This window comes from Hemiscyllium ocellatum, chromosome 36 (genome assembly GCF_020745735.1).
Source record: "Hemiscyllium ocellatum isolate sHemOce1 chromosome 36, sHemOce1.pat.X.cur, whole genome shotgun sequence".
Taxonomy (NCBI): Eukaryota; Metazoa; Chordata; class Chondrichthyes; order Orectolobiformes; family Hemiscylliidae; genus Hemiscyllium; species Hemiscyllium ocellatum.
Genome location: NC_083436.1, coordinates 35153047 through 35176150, shown reverse-complemented (window position 1 = coordinate 35176150; position 23104 = coordinate 35153047). Strand labels below are relative to the sequence as shown.

Sequence of the window (23104 nt, the reverse complement as noted above, 5' to 3'; positions counted from 1 at the left end):
GTAGCAAAAAAAATTCTGAATATACTCAAGAATATAAAGCATGAATAACTTAATACACTTAAGTTAAAAGTAAGTATACTTCATATTTTGTTAATGAGCCTCTAAAAGAGCCATAAAATAAGACAGGCAGAATATGCAGGAAGTCTGCTTAAAACCTGATTCTTCGAGGTTGCATTGTAATGAAAAAATAATTTCAGACAATCATGTACCATTACATCATTTAACTTACCACTGTGTCAAATTGTGAAAAAGTTTCACTTCTACCGCTATAAGCAAATTTTAATTCAACAGTACTTTCAGCATCTGATGCTTACAAATGTACTTTTAAGAGCTGTAGAACTGCCTTAACTGGGGTTTAATGGTATTCTAAATAATGCTTGTGAAGTAATGGCTTAGAGAATACCTAGGTATCAAGAAGCATACGAGTTAAATTCCATAAAACACAATACGCTAGACTCTAACACAATAATTATCAAGTACAGTTTTAAAAACTGGTAAAGTGCCCACAGTCAATCGGTGAATAAGTCTTTTCTTAAAAATTTTACATGCAGGATGGCAAATGGATCAAGGCCTGAAAAACTCTCTTGTCCACACCATCTAATGACCAGAGCTTATAATAATGTTCAAGGTGACTGCTGATAAACAGGGTTTGCATAATAAACATTAAAATTGGCACTTACAATGTTAAGTATGGATAAATTACAAGTGTACACCTTCACAAGAATTTTAATATAGAGTAAAACTTTGGAGGTGAGTGTTGACGATAATGTGAGTGATGCCTGTTACATTGAGAAGAAATGTTGACTGCCCCAATTGTACTTGCATATTATTCATAATATAAGAAAGCATCCCATGTACTTCATGTAGAGAGAGAACAGTTAAGTACCTTTGTGTAAGGAGAAATAAAACTGGCAAGGCACACAAGTCCAGCATCTGCAAACAGCTTGGCTACTTCTGCAATACGTCGAATGTTCTCCTCGCGGTCCCCTGGGCTAAAACCTAAGTTTTTGTTGAGACCGTGCCGAATGTTGTCTCCATCCAATGTGTAGCAGGGTATGCCATGGCAAACCAAGTATTCTTCCAATGCCATACTAACTGTAGTTTTACCAGCTCCGGACAGACCTGTTAAATGTCACCACAAAATCATAATAAGCAAAGCAAATTTAAATGGAACTATTTTCAGCAAACATTCTATGAACAGGATGTCAAGCTAGACTCTCTTGGTGAACCTTCAGGAGCAAAATTAAACAGAAGCCTTCCTAAGGACTCAAACTATCCCATGACACTATTCAAGATGAAGGTGACTTGCATCCTAATCAATCCTCAAACAATAAGATATTTACTGAAAAAGAAGTTTAAATACCCACCACCATCAATGGTCCACACAGACTATGTTACCCAAACTGTCCCTACTGCATCCCCATTTCGAAGCTTGAAAAATGTCACAACCTCTCAGTGGGAATCGAGAGACCAAGGGCTGGTTATAGCAGGAGTACCGATATCGTAACTTATTCTAAACTCCATGATGACTGCCTCTGATCTCGCACTCCCATTTGGGAAAACCTTGACCTAGAAAATGGACCATACTGGGTTATATGCTTCCACCATTAAACAAAAATCATCAAAGAGTGAAAATATAATCCTGAATTCTCTGCTTCACCACAATACCTGTCTTCTTAAACCGCCCTCCCCAATAGCAAGTAAAAGATCCTATGGCCTTTTCATGCATCTGCTTCCAGAACTTTCACAGGGCAAAAATTACTTTCCCATCTTTAGAGGTTCCAACCTACCTCCTTCTACGGCTCTCTCTAATCTCATCTCTTCTATCTTCAGCACCCGAGTCTATTCTGACCAAACTCTACGAGATCCTATCCTGACTCCCATGTTAACGGATATCGTTAACTTCTCAGATGCCATCCCCTTAACTCCATCATCAAACATTTCCTCAATAAACCTATCATTGATCCTACTATCATAGAATGATGAATCAGCATGGAAGGAGACCATCCAGCCCATCGAGTCCACACCAACAATATAAAGAGTATCCCACCCAGTCCCACCTATCCCATGGATAATCCTGCACACCCTTGGACGCTATGGGGCAATTTAGCATGGCCAATCCACCTAATCTATACATCTTTAGACTGTGAGAGGAAACCTTGAACAAACCCACACAAATACAGGGAGAATGCAAACCCAACACATACAATCGTCCGAAGGTATACCTGAACCTGGGTCCCAGATGCTATGGGACAGCACTACTAATGGTGGCGGCATGGTGGCTCAGTGGTTAGCACTGCTGCCTCATAGCGCCAAGGACCCAGGTTCAATTCCAGCCCTTAGGCTAGGTCTGTGTGGAGTTTGCACATTCTCCCCGTGTACTCCGGTTTCCTCCCACAATCCAAAAGATGTGCAGGTCAAGTGAATCGGCCACGCTAAATTGCCCAAAGTGTTACGTACATTAGTCAGAGGGAAACAGGTCTGGGTGGGTTACTCTTCGGAGGGTCAGTGTGGACTTGTTGGGCCGAAGGGCCTGTTTCAACACTGTAAGGAATCTAATCCAATCTAATCTGAGTCACCACCCCTTGCAAACAGCTCAACTTCCAATATCATTTTCTTCTGAGAAGTTTGAACATGTTGCTGCTTTCCACCCAATTTTCTCCAATCAGGCCTCCTGTCCATACAACAATTCAGCCACAACACTGAAACAGCTCTTGCCAACTGTGACCATGGTAAACTTTCCCTCCTTATGTGTGTCAAACGGTCTGCAGACTTGGACAAAGTTGACCACACCACTCTCCTACGCCACTTGTCAGTAGCCATACAGCTCGGTAATACAGATACACAATCCTTTACCCGAAATCTGAAAAGACTCAAAATCCAAAGTTTCCTTGTGAGGATTTTTTTCTGCATAACAAGGTTGTTTGGCGTGCGAACAGGTGACCCAACTCCATACCCACTTGACCCACGTCACTCAGATGTGACGTGGCGGTGTGGCCCAGCACTGGCGGGTGTCAATTGTATCTCAACTCTTGTTGTAGTCACATGTGGGGCTGCTGTTCAGTAAGTTTTTTTTTCCATTGTGAAAATGTCATTTATTCTGAAATCCAAAAAATTCCAAAATCCAAAACACAACTGGCCCAAAGGATTTTGGGTAAAGGATTGTGTACCTGTACTAACCAATCTTACCTGTCTAACTGTGGCCAAACAATCATTTGTAATAGCTTCTCTTCCCACTCACATGGTGTTAGGCCTGGAATCCACCAAGCAGCTACACTCCTAGTTCTTAGTCACATACTGCTACTTTGTGAAGTCAGAAGGAAAGCACAGCACCAGGGAGTGAACATATGTAGGGCCTCAACTCCCAGTGGGACTGCCAGCCAAAGTTTTGAGATCACAGACTCTGATGCAGCAGTGACTGCGTGGAACTCTGACTAACAGCTAACAACTGGTGAGTCCCTTCTAAACTTTGTAGTTATTTTTATACTGGTGTGGCCAAACTGCTCAATTTTCTGCTATTGAATTCTACTCTGAAAACCTAAACAGAAAATTGTAACTTTTATGTTAAAAAAATTCACTCTTCCCCTTTTGGCAAAACAGATTTGTGATTTATATTTACTCTATTTTTACATGCTAGAAGTCTAAAGATCAAACGCAGTCAAAACTCCAGGAAAATGAGCGTAAACAAGTAGAAATAAACAATTTCTTACATCTTCATTTTTTGCACCGTGTCTCCTCCCTCGCTGTGCTTGCCCACACACACAATTGCTAAGCAAATCAAGAAACAAAAGGGCTTGCTTAGACAACAAATTGTACTAATTCCTACATCAAAGCTACATCACGATGTGCACTAAGCAGGTAGAATAGACATTATTGCTTTTAGAGACGACAGCGATGAAGTAATTCTGATACTAAACTAGTAATCCAGAACCCCAGACTAATGTTTTGGGGACACAGAATCCCACCATGGCATTTGAATTCAATCAAAAAACCTGGAATTAAAAGCTAGCCTAATGCTGACCATGCTATCACTGTCAATCGTTATAAAAATCCAGCTGGCTCATTAATATTCGTTAAGAAGAAAATCTTGCCTGGTCTAGACTACTGGACCAACAGCAATGATTCTCAACCACACTCTGGGCAATGAGGAAGGAACAATGAGCGTTGACCTTGCTAACGATGCACACACCCCGTGAACAAAATAAAAATCCAAAGAATGCAAGTTCAAATCCAACTATGATGTTGTGAATTTTAATTCAGTTTTTAAAATCAAGAAATAAAAAGCTGGTATAAGCTGAAGAGGATGTCAGGTTGGAATTAAAACAAAAGAGAACTTGTAGTATTAGGACAGGAATAGTGCTGTCTAAGTGGTTTGAGCTATATGCAACTTTAATATGACCATTATGTAGGTAACTCAACTGCACAGACCAAGCAGCTAAGCAGAGTAATCATATGTCAAATTACAGTGGTTCGATATGACACATAATGACCGTTTCAAGACAAATTGACAGAGACTATAAATGCCACTTTGCCAGCGATGCCCACAACACAAGCTTGTATACAAAACTAATTTAATCAATGCTTGATGCATCGTCTATGAGAAACACAAAAAAGGATATGTTGTAATAAATCTATTTTGATTTGCGCTGTTAACACTTCGAAAGGGCTTCACATGAATACATCCAAACAAAAGGTATCAGAGGTGGGGGTGAAGTGAACTGTCAAACTGAATGGGCAAATAATCTGGTTCAGAGAAGGCGTTTCTGGAGGAAGTCGCAGGGATGAGGATAAATGTAAATCTCCAACATCAAAAGAGGAACCAAGGAAGGAGGGAGATGTACACAAGGTAGGGAATAAAGAGCTCAGGTCCAGGGGAAGATGAGCGTAAACAAGGCAGAGTTTGAGGAACACAGGACAGGAGGTAAACAAGGCCGTGAAAAAAGGGTGAGGATTTGAAACAGAGGCAAATAATTTGAAATAGATGGAAGGTGGATATGGACCAAAGGTATCCCAGCATGACAAGAATGTTGAACTAGCAGGACCAAGATCTTGACAGGATGGAACAGAAAATTTTGAGACAGAGTGACTTGAGAGTTAAGCATGGAAGGAGGTCAGTGAGGAGGTTAGTGTGGAGGAGAGTAGGAATAATCTTCCACTGCATTGAGAGTGAAGCAAGCTGTGATGATCATATTTTGCTCAGAATACAAAACCCTGATAGCATTTAAGAATAAGGCAATGTTACCTGTAAGCCAGACAGTGCAGCCACGGAAACCACCTCTGGTTCCCACAACCTGCCCACGTTTGTTTCTGCTGACATGGTGTGCCTGGAAGGTTACGTTGGTTGCTCTCTGTTTACCCTGTAAAATACACAAATCAGAACAATGAGAAACAAATACCATTTGGGGCATCAGCCAAGTTATTTCAGCAGATGAACAATATTACACTTGGCTCTTCACTGCTGAATCTGTCCTTCTATAAAGAATGCATTAATAGAAGAAAACCACGAGAATTTACTATCACATAGGATAACTCAAGTTAAATCCATGGATGCAGTTAAGGAAAGGTTCGATGGCAACCGAGGAACAAAGGAGCAGAAGGTTAGGATGTTAAGATTAAATGAAGTAGAGTGGGAAGAAGCATAAACACAGGCCAAAGGCACAATTCTGAGCTAAAATCTACACTACCTGCAATTGACTCAAACCTATATCATGTCTAACTGGTGCCTTCAGAATTGTTGACCAGAATTAACAATCATGGTTTATTTTTAAAAACAGACTTCACTGCTTGTAGATCAAGACCAAAAATCCATTCCTAAATTAAAATGCTAATCTGCAACTATGATACATCACCACAGTTAATCAATATGGTTAGTGTTGGAATGGGAGCACATTTAAGCACAAAGGACAATAATTTTAAAATTTGAGGCAAAAAGGAACAGAAGCCAATCTTGACCAATATGACCAGGGGTGGTGGGCCAACAGGTCTTCGGGCAGGACCATTTTCATTGCAGAGTGAAAAATATGAGCAACTCAAGAGAGTATTAGAATTGTGCAAATTTAGAGGAGACAGAAAAATAGCCAAGCACTCATATAAAAATACAAATTGGAGAAACAAGCCATGCAGCCCCTTGAAGCCTGCTCCATTATTCAAAAAGGTCATAGTTAATCTGATTCTAACATTGAATCTACATTCCGACTTACCTCTGTGAACCTTGTACCCGTTACTTAATAATCTGTCCAGCTCCACCTAAGAAATATCCAAGGTCTCTACTTCTACCACCTTTTGAGGAAAAGAATTCCCAAGGCTCACTCCACAAAACACTTTGCCTCATCTCGCTTTTTGAGTCAGCGACCCAAGTTCTAAATTCGAGTGAAGGGGAAACATCCTCAGTTTATGTATGTTTTAATCAGGTCACCTCTTTCTCTCAAACTTCTGTGAATACAAGCATAGCTTGTCCAGCTGTCAGCCAGCCCCTCATTCCAGGCATTTTATGGTAAACCTATTTTGAAATACCACCACTGTATTTACATCGTTCCTGAGAATAAGGTGCCTAGTACTGTGCAGAGTACTCCAGATCAGTCTCACCACTGCCCTGTCTAACTGAAGAATAACTGTCCTACTTTTTCCTAATTCAATTCTCCTTGCCATAAGTAACGTTCTACTGGCTTTCCTAATTTCCTGCTTTACCTGTAATTGACCTTTTGCAATGCATGAGGATACCCCAGATGCTCTGGCATCTCAGGGGTCTGCAACCTCACATCATTTAGATATGCTATTTAACCTCACTGCCCAAATGGACAACGTACATCATACCATCAGGTACTACGTCCAATCATTTATGTAAATTGTAAACACGGGCTCCCAGCATCAATCCCTGTGGCACATCACTTGATATATTTTTGCAACCAGAAAACAATCCATTAATGCCTATTCCCGGCATCAAGTCAGCCAGCCAACCTATCACGTCAATATGTAACCCCTACACAATGAATATTTACTTTCTGTAATAATCTTTGATGGGACCCCTTATCAAATGTCTTAACAAATCTAACTACAGTACATTCACCAATGTCCCTTTATCCAGAGCACATTACCTTCTCAAAGAACTCTGATAACTTGGTCAAACATATTTTCACTTCCACAAAACCATGTTGACTCTGTCAGGTTATCTTGAACTTATTCAGATACAAGTTATTATTATTATTAATGAAATACATTTTTGCTACCTTTCAATGCAATTGGAGCATTCCTGAATCTCGCCACTTTCTCATTTGACACTTTTTTTAAAAAAAAGACACAAGGATGAAGTCCATCAGGACCCAAGCAACATCATCCCACTGCCCCAACAATTTACTCAAGATTATTTCTCATGACTGTGATTTTCCTGAGTTCCCCCCTTCCATCCAATTCTTGATTTAACCCTGCCTCTGGGATGTTACATGTATCCTCTACAGTTTAGTCTGATGCAAAATACTATTGAATTCATCTGTCATTTCCTTACTTTCCAATATTAAATCTCCAATCTCACTGTAATATGTTCTCCTTTAAATATTTGTAGACAGTCAATTTGCTGTTATACTTTTGGCTAGCTTTATCTCGAACTTTAAGTTTTCTCCAACCTTGGGTCAACTTTTGCTCTTTTTAATGTTACCTCTAATTTCTGATCTTTGGACAATTATAAATTCTCTTTTAATTTGGTACTTTTTTTTAACATTTCTAGTGTTACGATACAGAGACAGACAACCAATTCAAATCAGTCTCCCCATCCTTGTATTTGTAACACAGTAAATTTGAAGTATTCAATGACCAAGGGCAACTAGGGATGGGCAATAAGATGGCGGCCAACCAGCAACACCCACACCACACAAATAAATAAAGAAAAAAATTGACCCAATGGTTCCTAACCAGATTTGAGTAACTGATAGAAACATCAAGCTTATAGCATAAACAAAAATAATTAACTTTTTCTTGGCATTAACTGGGCCAAGATAAACAAAAAGATAATTCAAGCATATGATTTAATCCAATCCTTTTTGATTCTGATCCACGTTCATATAGACACACACTGTTAAGGGATAAATTGAGAGATAATTTGAGAAAAAGATGTAACAGGCAGTTTCTCACTTAAGCAGTTTCAAAGATACGTAGTAGCACTGGGTAAGAACATATCTTTTTTGATTTCTGAAAACACCATCAATAAAAAAAAGGCTCTGATGAGTATTCACTAAATTCCCATAATTTTCCAAACATACACTTTGTTGGACTATTGTCACTGGCCTGCATGACGGTCCCTGTTATTTGCCAGATGCATAATGCATCTCCAATGCCGAAACATCTACTGTCCTCTCTGAACAAGAATCAACCTACAATTAATTTCCTCAGGTCTTATCAAATAAATACCAAAGCAACCTATCATAGTCACCTTCAACTCTCAGCTCACAGTTTCAACCAAAGACAATAAGAAAGAAAAGCATTGACTTTTCTAACATCAGTTAGCCACAGGTAGTTGAAGCAAATAGACTGAGGCAATGCACTAGTGTCACAACAAATATAAAGCAGGCAATGTTTATAATGAAGATACAAGGTCAGCCAACTCATGGCTATATAAGAGACGCAGATTAACAAATATCTGATTTATGAAGATTCTTGGCTGGAAGGAACATGCAATATCACTGGTGTGAAAAGAGTGTTTAAGTAGTGCAGGTAAAGTCCATACCAATTAGATTAGATTAGATTAGATTACTTACAGTGTGGAAACAGGCCCTTCGGCTCAACAAGTCCACACCGACCCGCCGAAGCGCAACCCACCCATACCCCTACATTTACCCCTTACTTAACACTATGGGCAATTTAGCATGGCCAATTCACCTGCCCCGCACATCTTTGGATTGTGGGAGGAAACCGGAGCACCCGGTTAGATGAGCAAATTGAGTGTAATGTAATTTGTCACAAAGCCTGCAGACTTTACAAATTTAAGATGGGAAAATAAACTTTGGGAAGATCCACAAGTAATTGCCAAGGAATAGATACAAATTAAGCGAGCAATTTATCCTTTGTAACCACAATGGTACATGGAAACAATGGAAATAATGTACAATTAGAACAAGTTAGACTCCCTCAGCAGTCACCTGCCACTGGCATCGTTGTTGCAGTCACCAACCCACCGATAGCTCTGCTCACCAAGGACTCAGAGATCTCAAAGTCAGAGTGCAACATACGGGGGTATTTGTTGTCTTTAAACTCTAACTTAGATACTCTGAGGCCTGCACTCAGATTGTGTCTGCTTGGCCAGCTGCCACTTCTTCACTTTGTAGCAATGCTCTTAATTTCACACGTGCACGATTTCACCCTGAGGTGGCACTGCATTTACATTCAGCCTTAAACAACTGGTAAAGTGACAGATGGGAGTACAGAGGCATAAACGTAGCTGAAATGAGTTCATTCATGGGAAAGAATTGACATTCCTATTAGGTTCACCAGTAGAAACGGGTGAGAAGTCACATTGCTCATTTGGGGGAAATCCAACCGAATTCAACTTGCAGTGGGAACAACGGTTGTTGCCGTAACTTCACAAGGGATCGTCGCTGAACTCTTGGAATCAGTTGACTGTGGGCTTCAGTGACTTCCTAATGCAGGGCCTCTCAATCAGATACCAACTGTTCACCCCTCCAAAAAAAAACACAAGCAAATCCATAAAGGTTTTACACAAGAGGCTTAAAAGTGACACAGGAAACTGGTGCTACTTGTATCTAATCCCTGAAGCACTCAAAATTCCACTGGGCTCAGGGATAATTGATGCCTAATTAACATTCCTCCATGGACTATATTTCCTCCATGCCCTATATTTCTACCACCTTCCCTTGCTCTTGAGCAGGTTCCTTGTTTCAGAAACATGTTCAACTGGTCGTCTGGGCAGCTCAGACAATAACTTGATGTTGAGCAAGTAACAATATGACAACAAGCAAAACTGAGGCACAGTTTCTGCCATGATTAAGGAGACACCATTGCTATGTTTCCTCTGATTAACTTCCACCATCTTGCTGAACGATTGAACAAGTTTGATGGCCTATTCTTTTAGATTAGATTAGATTAGATTACTTACAGTGTGGAAACAGGCCCTTCGGCCCAACAAGTCCACATCAACCCGCCGAAGCGCAACCCACCCATACGCCTACATTTACCCCTTGCCTAACACTACGGGCAATTTAGCATGGCCAATTCACCTGACCCGCACATCTTTGGACTGTGGGAGGAACCAGAGCACCCGGAGGAAACCCACGCAGACACGGGGAGAACGTGCAAACTCCACACAGTCAGTCGCCTGAGTCGGGAATTGAACCCGGGTCTCTGGCGCTGTGAGGCAGCAGTGCTAACCACTGTGCCACCGTGCCGCCCAATCCTACCCTCATTTCAAATATTCAGTTTGACCAATGCCCAACTGCAGCTCAAAGACTAGATATCAATGATTCTGAACGACTGAACAAAAATGTTGGGCATACCGACATAAATGAGGTGATGTTGGTGGGTGAAAGCAGGAAGTTACATTGTGTGCTCAGGGTAGTGACAATTCAACCACTTGAAATCAATCCCAATAGTGACCAATAGAGCATCACTAGATACTTCTTAGATTTGAAGTAACTCCTGTTTATATGGAATGACATCAAGAATCAATATTACTCGTTTCATCAAGCTGCTGTGCATTCTGGCTGTCCAATGCAAGATTGAGGGAAAACAACTGAGTCAAAAACTCAATAAATCAGCAAATGTCGAATGCCCAGATTCAACTGCACACAGGGCCCAAGTAAAATTTCAACAGCGGAGACTGAGGGGGGACTTGATCGAAATGTATAAACTTGAGACATAAAAATAGGGTAGGCAGGAAGAAACTTTTCCCCTTGTAGAGAGATCAATAACAAGAGGGCATAACTTTAACGCAGGAAGTTTAGAGAGGAAGTGAGGACTTTTTTTTCCCTACCCAGTGGACAATGGGAATCTGGAACTCACTGCCCACAAGAGTGGTCAAGGCAGAAGGCCCTCATGATAGTTCAGAAGTATTAGATGTGTACTTGTGATGCCAAGGTTATGGGCAAAATGCTGGAAAATTGGATCAGAAATGTTAGATGCTTGTTAAGTCGGACAGATTCAAAGGGTCTTTTTCTGTACTGTAGAGCCTGTAACTGAAGGAAGCATTTTGCAGAAGTGGAAAAGAAATTCTCCAAAGAGGTTTTGTTCATTGGCCTTCTGCAGTGAGCTTCAAAGAAAGAATTTTGCACTTCCTGCATCTTATTATAAATTTGCCTTTGGTCACCTGGTAATTAGTGATCGATTTCATTTGATTTATTATTGTCACATGTCCCCAAGTACAATGAAATGTTTTGTTGCGTGCAGTACAGGCAGATCATAGCAGACAAAGATCACAGTGTGATTGAACAGTGTGAGGAATACAAAGCTATGGCTACAAAAGTTGTATAAAAAGCAAGATTAATATTAGATTTGAAATTTGAGAGGTCCATTCAGAAAGCAGTTCTTGAACCTGTTGGCACATGTGTTTAAGCTTTTGTATCTTCTATCTGATGGAAGAGATTATAACTAGGTTGGGAGGGGTGAATGATAATGTTGGCTGTCTTTCCACAGCAACAAGAAATGTAGATGAATGGAAGGTTGATTTGCATGATGGCCTGAACTGTGTTCACAATTCTGTACTTTCTTATGATCCTAGGCAGAGCATTGCTGTACCAAGCCTCAATGGATCCAGATACAGGTAGTTCAATTGTAGCATCATAGTTGCGTTCCAGCAAAACCTAGCTTAACAGAAATAATGGGATCTATGGGAAACGGAGTTATGGGCAGACTGGCAAAAAAATAATCACACATGATCAATCAAAAAAATCACCCAAAAGTCTAACTAGCCTGGTATAGCACGGCTTGAATAAAGGTTGAAACTATATTTATGAACAAAAGTAAATTTAACACAATACATTTAAAAAAGAAAACTGCTCTGTCAGCAGCTGACACTGGTGTATGTGCAGAATGGCAGGGAGGTTTTGGCACACACATTGGGGCATGCGCAGAATGGCAGGGAGGTTTTGGCACACACATTGGGGCATGTGCAGAACAAAGCCTGCAAACCGATCTCCACTGGAATTGTATTATTGCCAATGGAGGTAAGCATTCTCCAAAACATTCCCTAATTCTTCAGCGACATTATCGCCAAATCGGTCTGCCGAAACACACATTATCCCAGAACTACCTGTAGAATGCTTTCTATGGTGCATTTGTAAAGATTATTGAGAGTTCTTATGGACATGCTGAATTTCCTTAGCCTAGAGGAAGCAGCTTGTGCCTTCTTGACTGTCGCATCAACATGTGTGGCCCAGGTATGACTGCTGGTGATCATCACTCCTCAGAACTTGATGCTCTCGAGCATTTCCACTTCAGCTCAACTGATGGAGATAAGGATGTACCCTCCTCCATGCATCCTGAAGTCAATTATCAGCTCTTTAGTTTTTGCTGACAGAGGGACAGATTGTTATCTTTGTGCCACGTTACCGAGCACACTCTTTCCTGTATTCTGTCTCATCATTGTTTTATATCCAGCATACAACGGTGGTGTGACAACATCGAAAATTTAGTTGAGTTTGGAAAAAACTTTGCCTCTCAGTCGTGAGTGTACAGGGAGTACAGTAGGGGGCTGAGTATGCACCTGTGGAAAGACAGCCAACATTATCAATGACCCCTCCCACCCCAGGTGTGATCTCTTCCAAACTCTTCCATTCGACAGAAGATATAAAAGCTTAAGTGGTGTTGAGGATTGCAGGGGAGGTGGTGCGGTTGCTGTGTATCTTCATTGATTGCTGTCTTTGGATCAGAAAGTTGAGGATCCAGCGCAGAAGCAGAGCAGAGACCAAGACTTTGGAGTTTGGAGATCAGTTTGGTTGGGAGTATAGTGTTGAAGGTGGAGCTGTAGTCACCGAGTAAAAGCCTGACATAGATATCCTTGTCCAGATGTTGCAGGGATGAGCATAGGGCTGGGAAATGGCATCTGCCATGGACCTGTTGCATCGGTAGGCAACTGTAAGAGATCAAGGCAGCCTGGGAGGTTACTGTTGATGTGAACAATGACTAACCTTTTGAAACACTTCATAATTATGGAGGTCAGGGTCACCAGGCAGTAATCATTGAGGCACATTGCATGTGTTTTCTTTGGTACCGGGATGATGGTGATCTTCTTGAAGCAGTTGGGGAAGTGATGTTTTCCCTTATAATGCACATCTATTGTGGAATTTTGGACATTTATTCAGTTGAAGATGCTATGACACACATATTCCAGTACGTTAACGGTTAAAACTAGAAAACGCAGCTCAGTTTTCAGATTGAGTTATATTCCACCCCAGATCTCCTGAGGGTACTTAGTAAACACCAAACATGTTATTTTTGACAGAGGTGTGTCAAATTTCTCAAATCCCTGGTCCCTTTTCTTTCCACAATAAGCAGCCAGCCAATCAGCTTCCATAGATTGCTGGAGAAATAAGCCACACTGCAGGTAAAAGCAACATGCAGCTCATTCTACCCATCGCCTACAAATCAGTATTGGCAGGATAGCAGAAACACCAGCTGAAAAATACTTTACAAAATCCCTTGCAAGAACTGTAACAAACACTACATTGGACAAACAGGCAGAAAATTAGCCACCAGGATACATGAACATCAACGAGCCACAAAAAGACATGACCCTCTCTCACTAGTATCCTTACATACAGATGAGAAAGGACACCACTTCGAGTGGGACAACACATCCATCCTAAGACAAGCCAAACTGAGACAAGCACGAGAATTCCTAGAAGCTTAGCATTCCAACCGGAATATTATCAACAATGATATTGACTTGGATCCTGTTTACCAGACTCTGAGAAAAAGAACAGGAAGTGACATCCCCAACCCAAGGAAACCTAAACACAAAGAGAAAGCAGACCATACTGGCAATGCTTCTTCTACAGGCTCATTGATGATGTTATCTAGTATAGTGACAAAACTTCTGAAAACTAACCTTCCAGCTCAGCAAGCAAACCTACATCCAGAACCTCAACCTGAGCTACAAATCTTCTCAAAACTTGCTAAATACTTAACTAGCTGACCCCACAGGTGTTCCAGAATCTACAGTAAAGAGGCAAGATGTACAGCCAGTAAGATATGGGGCACAGCAAGCAAGTAAGGTGGGCAGAGTGAATAAGTATGCAAAGACAAGGTGAGAGGGTGAGGATGCAAGTACAATCCAACAGTCGCAGCAAGTTAGGCAGGGCAAGTAGACAGGACAAGGGAGTAAGGTCTAAAAGTGTGGCACTAGAAAAGCATAGCTGGTCAGGCAGCAACCGAGGAGCAGGACAGTCGAGGTTTTGAACTTATGCTCCTCATATGCTGCCTGACCAGCTGTGCTTTGCCAGCGCCACTTTTAGACTCTGATCTCCAGCATCTGCAGTCCTCACTCTTTCCAGGGTAAGGGTGTGAGCTGATTTATGCTAAGTGATGCTCATAGTTTATCCCTAAACAGACAGATCTTTTCTGTAAATCAATGAGAGGGTTAGTTATTTTTTGGCAAGGGAAATTTGTAAGTTAGAAAGAACTGGAAGATTATGGTCACAGTTCAGAAAAACAAAGCATGGCATTCTTTACCTAATATTTTCATTAATCTTGAGCAAACCAGGCATCCACAACTTTTACTGAGCACCTGGAAGCTGAAGTACGTTTTATGAAGAGAGCAGCATATAATGCAATGGAGAATGTATGGTTAGTGATAAAAGGAATAGTGTTAAATGATAATAGCTGCAAAACACTGAACTGTAGACATTTATTATATTATGAAGCAAAATTAGCTAAAATTAAAAAGTATCTGTGGAGAGAAAGCAGTTAATGTTTCAGGACCAGGGACCCTTCTCAGAATCATAGAATCCATAGACTGTGGAAGCTGGCCATTCAGCCCAAGTCCATACTGACACACTGGAGAGCTTCCCACCTAAATTCACCCACTACCTGATCCTGTAATGCTGCATTTCCAGTAGCTGGTCTAACTAGACCGCACACATCCCTGGAGTCTGTTATACCCCCACCCTCACCCTCACCCTCACTATTTATTGCTGTCTAACTCACAGCCTCATTATTTTTGGCTGATCATCTCTCTCACCACAATGGCAGGTGGGAGAACAGGTTTTACTGTCCCCCATCCTCCTGATCTCCCACCACATCCCATCCCACCTCACTCCAGTCCTTTTCCTGACCCCACTCCTCACCCACACCCCACACACACACCCCCCCCACACACACACACCCCAACCCCGACTCTCACTACCCGCCCCCCACACACACACACTCTCTCTCTCACTCCCCATCTCCCACTGCCCCCCGGGCTCTCACCCAGTTCGGGTAGTGGTTGTTGAGCTTCGCTTTCTTCACCGTCTTCTCCCCCGCTTCCTCCATCATCCGGGACACCCGCACGGACCGCCCCCCGCCCACAGGCCGGGATCTCGCGAGAGTCGGAGCTCAGGACCTCCCGCCCCCCCCGCGTGAGAGAGTCGGGGGGGGGGAAGAGCAGGACTGGGGGGGGGGAGGAAGAGCAGGACTGGGGGGGGGGGGGGGGGAAGAGCAGGACTGGGGGGGGGGGGGGAAGAGCAGGACTGGGGGGGGGGGGGGGGGGAAGAGCAGGACTGGGGGGGGGGGGGGGGGAAGAGCAGGACTGGGGGGGGGGGGGAAGAGCAGGACTGGGGGGGGGGGGGAAGAGCAGGACTGGGGGGGGGGGGAAGAGCAGGACTGGGGGGGGGGGGGGGGGGGGGGGGAAGAGCAGGACTGGGGGGGGGGGGAAGAGCAGGACTGGGGGGGGGGGGGGGAAGAAGAGCAGGACTGGGGGGGGGGGGAAGAAGAGCAGGACTGGGGGGGGGAAAGAGCAGGACTGGGGGGGGGGGGAGAAGAGCAGGACTGGGGGGGGGGGGAAGGAGCAGGACTGGGGGGGGGGAGAAGAGCAGGACTGGGGGGGGGGAGAAGAGCAGGACTGGGGGGGGGGAGAAGAGCAGGACTGGGGGGGGGGAAGGAGCAGGACTGGGGGGGGGGGAAAAGAGCAGGACTGGGGGGGGGAGAAAGAGCAGGACTGGGGGGGGGGAAAGAGCAGGACTGGGGGGGGGGGGGGGAGAGAGAAAGAGCAGGACTGGGGGGGGGGGAAAAGAGCAGGACTGGGGGGGGGGAAAGAGCAGGACTGGGGGGGGGGAAAGAGCAGGACTGGGGGGGGGGGAAAGAGCAGGACTGGGGGGGGGGAGGAGGGAGATGAGCAGGACTGGGGGGGGGGAGGGGAGGGGAGGGGAGGGGAGGAGGGAGATGAGCAGGACTGGGGGGGGGGGAGGGGAGGAGGGAGATGAGCAGGACTGGGGGGGGGGGGAGGGGAGGAGGGAGATGAGCAGGACTGGGGGGGGGAGGGGAGGAGGGAGATGAGCAGGACTGGGGGGGGGGGAGGGGAGGAGGGAGAGGGGGGAGGGGAGGGGAGGGGAGGAGGGAGAGGGGGGGTGGGGAGGGGAGGGGAGGAGGGAGAGGGGGGGTGGGGAGGGGAGGAGAGGAGGGAGAGGGGGGGTGGGGAGGGGAGGAGAGGAGGGAGAGGGGGGGGGAGGGGAGGAGGGAGATGAGCAGGACTGGGGGGGGGAGGGGAGGGGAGGAGGGAGAGGGGGGGAGGGGAGGGGAGGAGGGAGATGAGCAGGACTGGGGGGGGAGGGGAGGGGAGGAGGGAGATGAGCAGGACTGGGGGGGGGGGAGGGGAGGAGGGAGAGGGGGGAGGGGAGGGGAGGAGGGAGAGGGGGGGTGGGGAGGGGAGGAGGGAGAGGGGGGGAGGGGAGGAGGGAGATGAGCAGGACTGGGGGGGGGAGGGGAGGGGAGGAGGAGGAGAGGGGGGGAGGGGAGGGGAGGAGGGAGAGGGGGGGAGGGGAGGGGAGGAGGGAGATGAGCAGGACTGGGGGGGAGGAGGGAGATGAGCAGGACTGGGGGGGAGGGGGGAGGAGGGAGATGAGCAGGACTGGGGGGGGAGGGGAGGGGAGGAGGGAGATGAGCAGGACTGGGGGGGGAGGGGAGGGGAGGAGGGAGATGAGCAGGACTGGGGGGGGGGGGGGAGGGGAGGAGGGAGAGGGGGGGTGGGGAGGGGAGGAGGGAGAGGGGGGGAGGGGAGGAGGGAGATGAGCAGGACTGGGGGGGGAGGGGAGGGTAGGAGGGAGAGGGGGGGAGGGGAGGGGAGGAGGGAGATGAGCAGGACTGGGGGGGGAGGAGGGAGATGAGCAGGACTGGGGGGGGAGGGGAGGGGAGGAGGGAGATGAGCAGGACTGGGGGGGAGGAGGGGAGGGGAGGAGGGAGATGAGCAGGACTGGGGGGGGGGAGGGGAGGAGGGAGAGGAGGAAGAGGGGGAAGGGAAGGGGAGGAGGGAGAGGGGGGAGGGAAGGGGAGGAGGGAGAGGGGGGAGGGGAGGGGAGGAGGGAGATGAGCAGGACTGGGGGGGGGAGGGGAGGGGAGGAGGGAGAGGGGGGAGGGGAGGGGAGGAGGGAGATGAGCAGGACTGGGGGGGGAGGGGAGGGGAGGAGGGAGATGAGCAGGACTGGGGGGGGGGGGGGGAGGGGAGGAGGGAGAGGGGGGGGGAGGGGAGGAGGGAGAGGGGGGGGGGGGGGGAGGGGAGGAGGGAGAGGGGGGGAGGGGAGGAGGGAGATGAGCAGGACTGGGGGGGGGGAGGGGAGGGGAGGAGGGAGAGGGGGGGAGGGGAGGGGAGGAGGGAGATGAGCAGGACTGGGGGGGAGGAGGGAGATGAGCAGGACTGGGGGGGGGGGGGAGGAGGGAGATGAGCAGGACTGGGGGGGGAGGGGAGGGGAGGAGGGAGATGAGCAGGACTGGGGGGGGGAGGGGAGGGGAGGAGGGAGATGAGCAGGACTGGGGGGGGGAGGGGAGGAGGGAGAGGGGGGGTGGGGAGGGGAGGAGGGAGAGGGGGGGAGGGGAGGAGGGAGATGAGCAGGACTGGGGGGGGAGGGGAGGGTAGGAGGGAGAGGGGGGGAGGGGAGGGGAGGAGGGAGATGAGCAGGACTGGGGGGGAGGAGGGAGATGAGCAGGACTGGGGGGGGAGGGGAGGGGAGGAGGGAGATGAGCAGGACTGGGGGGGAGGAGGGGAGGGGAGGAGGGAGATGAGCAGGACTGGGGGGGGGGAGGGGAGGAGGGAGAGGGGGGAGGGGAGGGGAGGGGAGGAGGGAGAGGGGGGTGGGGAGGGGAGGAGGGAGAGGGGGGGAGGGGAGGGGAGGAGGGAGATGAGCAGGACTGGGGGGGGGAGGGGAGGGGAGGAGGGAGAGGGGGGAGGGGAGGGGAGGAGGGAGATGAGCAGGACTGGGGGGGAGGAGGGAGATGAGCAGGACTGGGGGGGAGGAGGGGGAAGAGCAGGACTGGGGGGGGGGGGAAAGAGCAGGACTGGGGGGGTGGGGAAGAGCAGGACTGGGGGGGTGGGGGAGGAGGGAGATGAGCAGGACTGGGGGGGGAGGGGAGGGGAGGAGGGAGATGAGCAGGACTGGGGGGGAGGGGAGGGGAGGAGGGAGATGAGCAGGACTGGGGGGGGGGAGGGGAGGAGGGAGAGGGGGGAGGGGAGGGGAGGAGGGAGGGGGGGGTGGGGAGGGGAGGAGGGAGAGGGGGGGTGGGGAGGAGGGAGATGAGCAGGACTGGGGGGGGGGAGGGGAGGGGGGGAGGGAGAGGGGGGAGGGGAGGGGAGGAGGGAGATGAGCAGGACTGGGGGGGGGAGAGGGGAGGAGGGAGAGGGGGGAGGGGAGGGGAGGAGGGAGAGGGGGGGGTGGGGAGGGGAGGAGGGAGAGGGGGGGAGGGGAGGGGAGGAGGGAGATGAGCAGGACTGGGGGGGGGGAGGGGAGGGGAGGAGGGAGAGGGGGGGGAGGGGAGGGGAGGAGGGAGATGAGCAGGACTGGGGGGGAGGAGGGAGATGAGCAGGACTGGGGGGGAGGGGAGGAGGGAGATGAGCAGGACTGGGGGGGAGGGGGGGAGGGAGATGAGCAGGACGGGGGGGGGGGGGGGGTGAGGGGAGGAGGGAGATGAGCAGGACTGGGGGGGAGGGAGGACGGAGGAGGGAGATGAGCAGGACTGGGGAGCGAGATGAGCAGGACTGGGGAGCGAGATGAGCAGGACTGGGGGGGGGGGGGAAAGAAAGGGGAGGGAGATGAGCAGGACTTGGGGGGGGGGGGGGAGGGGGGGGGAGGGAAGGGAGATGAGCAGGACTGGGGGGGGGGGGGGGGAGGGGAGGGGAGGGAGATGAGCAGGACTGGGGGGAGGGGAGGGAGATGAGCAGGACTGGGGGGGGAAAATGCGGGAATGAGAGGGAAGTGAAAGGATGCAATTGATGGGGAAGCAAATGGGTGGAATGAGGGGTATGAAGGTGTGAGGGGAAGTGGGGACAGGTATTGAACAATGTGGGTGTAGACAGGGAAATGAGGCAGAGATGTGTTGAGCAGGAGAAATGGAAATGGAGGGCGCAGGATTTGGGGAGGATGGGTATTGAGAGAGCAGGGGCACAAGGAGGGAAGGACGAGTGAAATAACTACACACAGGCCAGTATCCCATCGCCAAGTCACTCTTTATTTACACACACACACAGTACATTACACTGCCACAGCTCACTCCAAGAGTGAATAGAGCCCCTGCCACTTTTTTTAAAAAACTTTATTTATAAAAATTACAAAACAGTTTACAAAAAAAAGTTAACATTTACAGCTGTACACAAGAGACAGCATTTTACAAGGGAGAGGAGCAGCAAAGCCAAGTCCCAAACCCTACCGTTCAACCAGTTTACTGGGAAATGAGGACAAACCTCAAATCCCAGTTTAAAATAAGATAGCGACAATGACATTTGTACATGAGACACTCCTGTTACGTAAAAAAGTGCAGACAATACAGATCCAGCAAGCCCCCGTCCCTCTCAACTTCCGCCCACTCTAAGGCAGCACACCACTATGCGCCTTCCGGCTCTCGGTCCACCCCATACTCCTTCTAATTCTCGTTCTGACCTGACACCTTTGAACCACCTCTAGCACAGCCCGCCCTGGTACCCACCCAGGGTGACAGCACTGAGGACGGCTACCCACCTTCTGGGTCTCAGTCTGCCTCTGGTACCATTGGGCTCTCACCCACCCAGTTGCGCCATCCGGCCAGTGGGCTACCCTGACATACCTTCTGGCCACCTCTAGGACAGCCCATCCCCTGCCCTGGGATGACAGCGTGCAGGGTAGCCCACAAGTCATCCGAATCTCAGCCTACCCCTACACGCCTTCTGGCTCTCAGCTGCTCTGATACCTTAAGACCACCTTGAGGACAGCCCATCCCGATTACCCCTTCTCAGGACGACAGCGCTCAGAACGGCCTAACCACCATCTGGCTGTCAGGGTGGCCTACCCACCTTCCGGCTTTCAGGACAGCCTGCCAACCTTCAGGTTCACAGGATAGCCTACCCACCCTCCGGCTCTCAGGGGGACAGCTTTCAGGACAACCCATGAGCCTCCCAGCTCATAGTAAGGCCTGCCAGACCCAGGGATACACAAGTGCAGGTGATAGACCCAAACAACACGATACAGTTAATTACTGGAAAAAAGTCCTTTCTGGTACACAGTTCAAATATAGAGTCTTCAAAATATAGAGTCCATTCCCAGTCCACTTTACAAGGTGCATTGTCCAAAATAGAGTCCACTCGAAACTGCAGAGTCCACCACTAAAATAAAAGGGTCCACAACCAAGGACAGAATCCACTCCTGAAGGCAACAAATAGGTGTTCAGTCTCCATGGAGTCCTGGCCCAGCCTTGGAAAACCAGGCCCACTCACAGAAACCGTACATTTTAAAGGTGCGGTTGACTCACAGGGGTTTTGATCCACTCCTGAAGGCAAGGTCTTCTCCAAAACCCCAGGATACAGCAAGTGCTCACCTCCCAGCACACAGGTGTTCAAACTTCAGAGGCCAATTCCCAGGGCTAGGCCTCCCCACTGGAACAGCTCCTCTGGTAAAATGGGTCTTCCACAAGGGCTCAGTCCAAACACCAAAAATAGTGAAGACACATACAAAAAACAAAGAAGACTTGAATCAAAGGGCTAAGCCCTACCACAAAATTAACATTTGTCTTTTCTCAAAAAGACAAAGAAAAGAGTAACACACCGGCTGTAACCAGCCAGTGAAACAACAATCCCCTGATGAGAATTGAGTTACACCTGAAACACATTATGTGCATCAGGAGTTTAACAATCAGTCCTCACTAAAGGAATGCCACTTAACAAACTGGCTAAATAATTCAGCCAGTTCAGGAATCCGGTTTCCCCCTCCAAAAAAAGGGAATCAGACACCAACAGTAACACACTGACTATACCACCAACCAGCACAGAGTCAGTCCCCTAAACCAAGAAGATTCTGAATCTCCTGTTTTTATCTGTCAGCCAGGACTTTCCTGATTGTCCCAGGTTATCAGTAACACACTAATTAACAGCCTCAGTCAGGAAACTTACATTCTACGAGATCCACTTGGCTAACCTCATTCCAATCACGACCAATGGGGACAGGTATTGAGGCAGGATAGTGAGAGATCAGGAAATGGAGAAAATTGAAACGGAGAGAAATGAGGAGGAGGGGCTTGGAGTGGGTGAGGAATGAAGGCAGCATAATAGATGATATGGGAAATGGAGAGGTATTTGGGGGCAATGGAGGGGGAAGGGTATAAAGGAGAATGAGGAATAAGGATTGTGGGGAGAAAGAAACAAGTGGTATGGTGTGGAAGGAGAATGGGGGAAAAGAAAGGTACAGTGTGGGCAGAGTTCGGGGGAATGAGAGGGGTAGTGATGGGTAGGCATATGGGGGAAATGAGGAGATGGGTATGGTAGAAAGAGGGAGGGGTAATGAGAATGAAGAGTATAGGGGGAAATGAATAGGGAGGAGTATGGAGAGAGAATCAGGACAAATTCAAGAATGCTGAATTTTAAAGAATCATAATTTATCAAAGTGGAAATGGAGCAATGTAGTACTAGTTGGTTCTGATTGGCTGATGTGTTGCTATTGGGAATGCAACCAAACAGCACTCTTATTTTCCTTAATTGCCCTTTGGTGTGCAAGACAAAAAGCCTTGGGAAGATGTTTAAGCTGCTCCCACTGGGTAGGAAGCATTGACTTAAAACAGTGGCTGCCTTTCATTCAGCAGCTATTGAGTTCACCTTTTCAAACCTATTCATTGTTTAAATACAACCATTCCTGGCTGATAAAAGTTAATATTTCTTGTGCCAAATGGTTCATTTTGTTTTAATTTTATTTTCCTCAGATACAGTCTCTGACTCCCTACATCTGTAGTTGGGAAAATGCTGGAGGCTGAGATTAAAGAAGAAAGTGAGACATCTGGGTGGAAAGGGTTCCATCAGACAGACTTAGCATGGATGTAGGAATGGAAGGCCATGTTTGACAAACTTACTTGAACTCCTTGAGGATATAACAAACATGGTGGATAGAGGGGAACAGGTGGATGTTGTATACTTGGATTTCCAGAAAGTGTTTGATAAGGTGTTGCATAAAAGACTCATCCATAAGATAAGAATGCATGGAGTTGTATGGAATGTACTAGCATGGATAGAGGACTGGTTAACCAATAGAAAGCAGAATAAATGAGTGTTTCTCTGGTTGGGGATCAGTGGTGAGTGGGGTACCGCAGGGGTCAGTGTTGGGCCTGCAACTGTTCATGATATATATATATAAATGATCTGGTAAGAGGACATAGTGTGTAACAAAGGAGTGAAGAAAGGGCTTATGCCCGAAATGTCGATTCTCCTGCTCCTCGGATGCTGCCTGGCCTGCTGTGTTTTCCAGCACCACATTTTTCAACCATAGAGTGTAACAAATCCAAGTTTGCAGATGACACTAAATTGAGTGGAAAGGCAAACTGTGCAAAGGATGTGGAGGGCCTTCAGAGAGAGAATTAGATAGGTTAAATGAGGGTCTGGCAGATAGAGTATGCATATTATTTAAATGGTGAAAGATTGCATCATACTGCTGTGCAGTGTGATCATACATGAATCGCTAAAAGTTGA

At 47.6% G+C, this 23104-nt stretch overlaps 1 protein-coding gene across 1 annotated transcript in view; it reads right to left on the bottom strand.

Moving 5' to 3' along the window:
- Positions 1-15499, bottom strand: part of papss1 (3'-phosphoadenosine 5'-phosphosulfate synthase 1) — a 60585-nt gene extending 45086 nt beyond the window's left edge. Inside the window, exons 1-3 of the mRNA XM_060851598.1 lie at positions 15409-15499; positions 5243-5357; positions 887-1122 (exon numbers count right to left, since the gene is read on the bottom strand). Of these exons, the coding sequence (XP_060707581.1) occupies positions 887-1122; positions 5243-5357; positions 15409-15474 (417 nt within the window). The 5' untranslated portion in view covers positions 15475-15499. The remainder of the gene's footprint in view (positions 1-886; positions 1123-5242; positions 5358-15408) is intronic.
- Positions 15500-23104: the final 7605 nt, after the last annotated feature.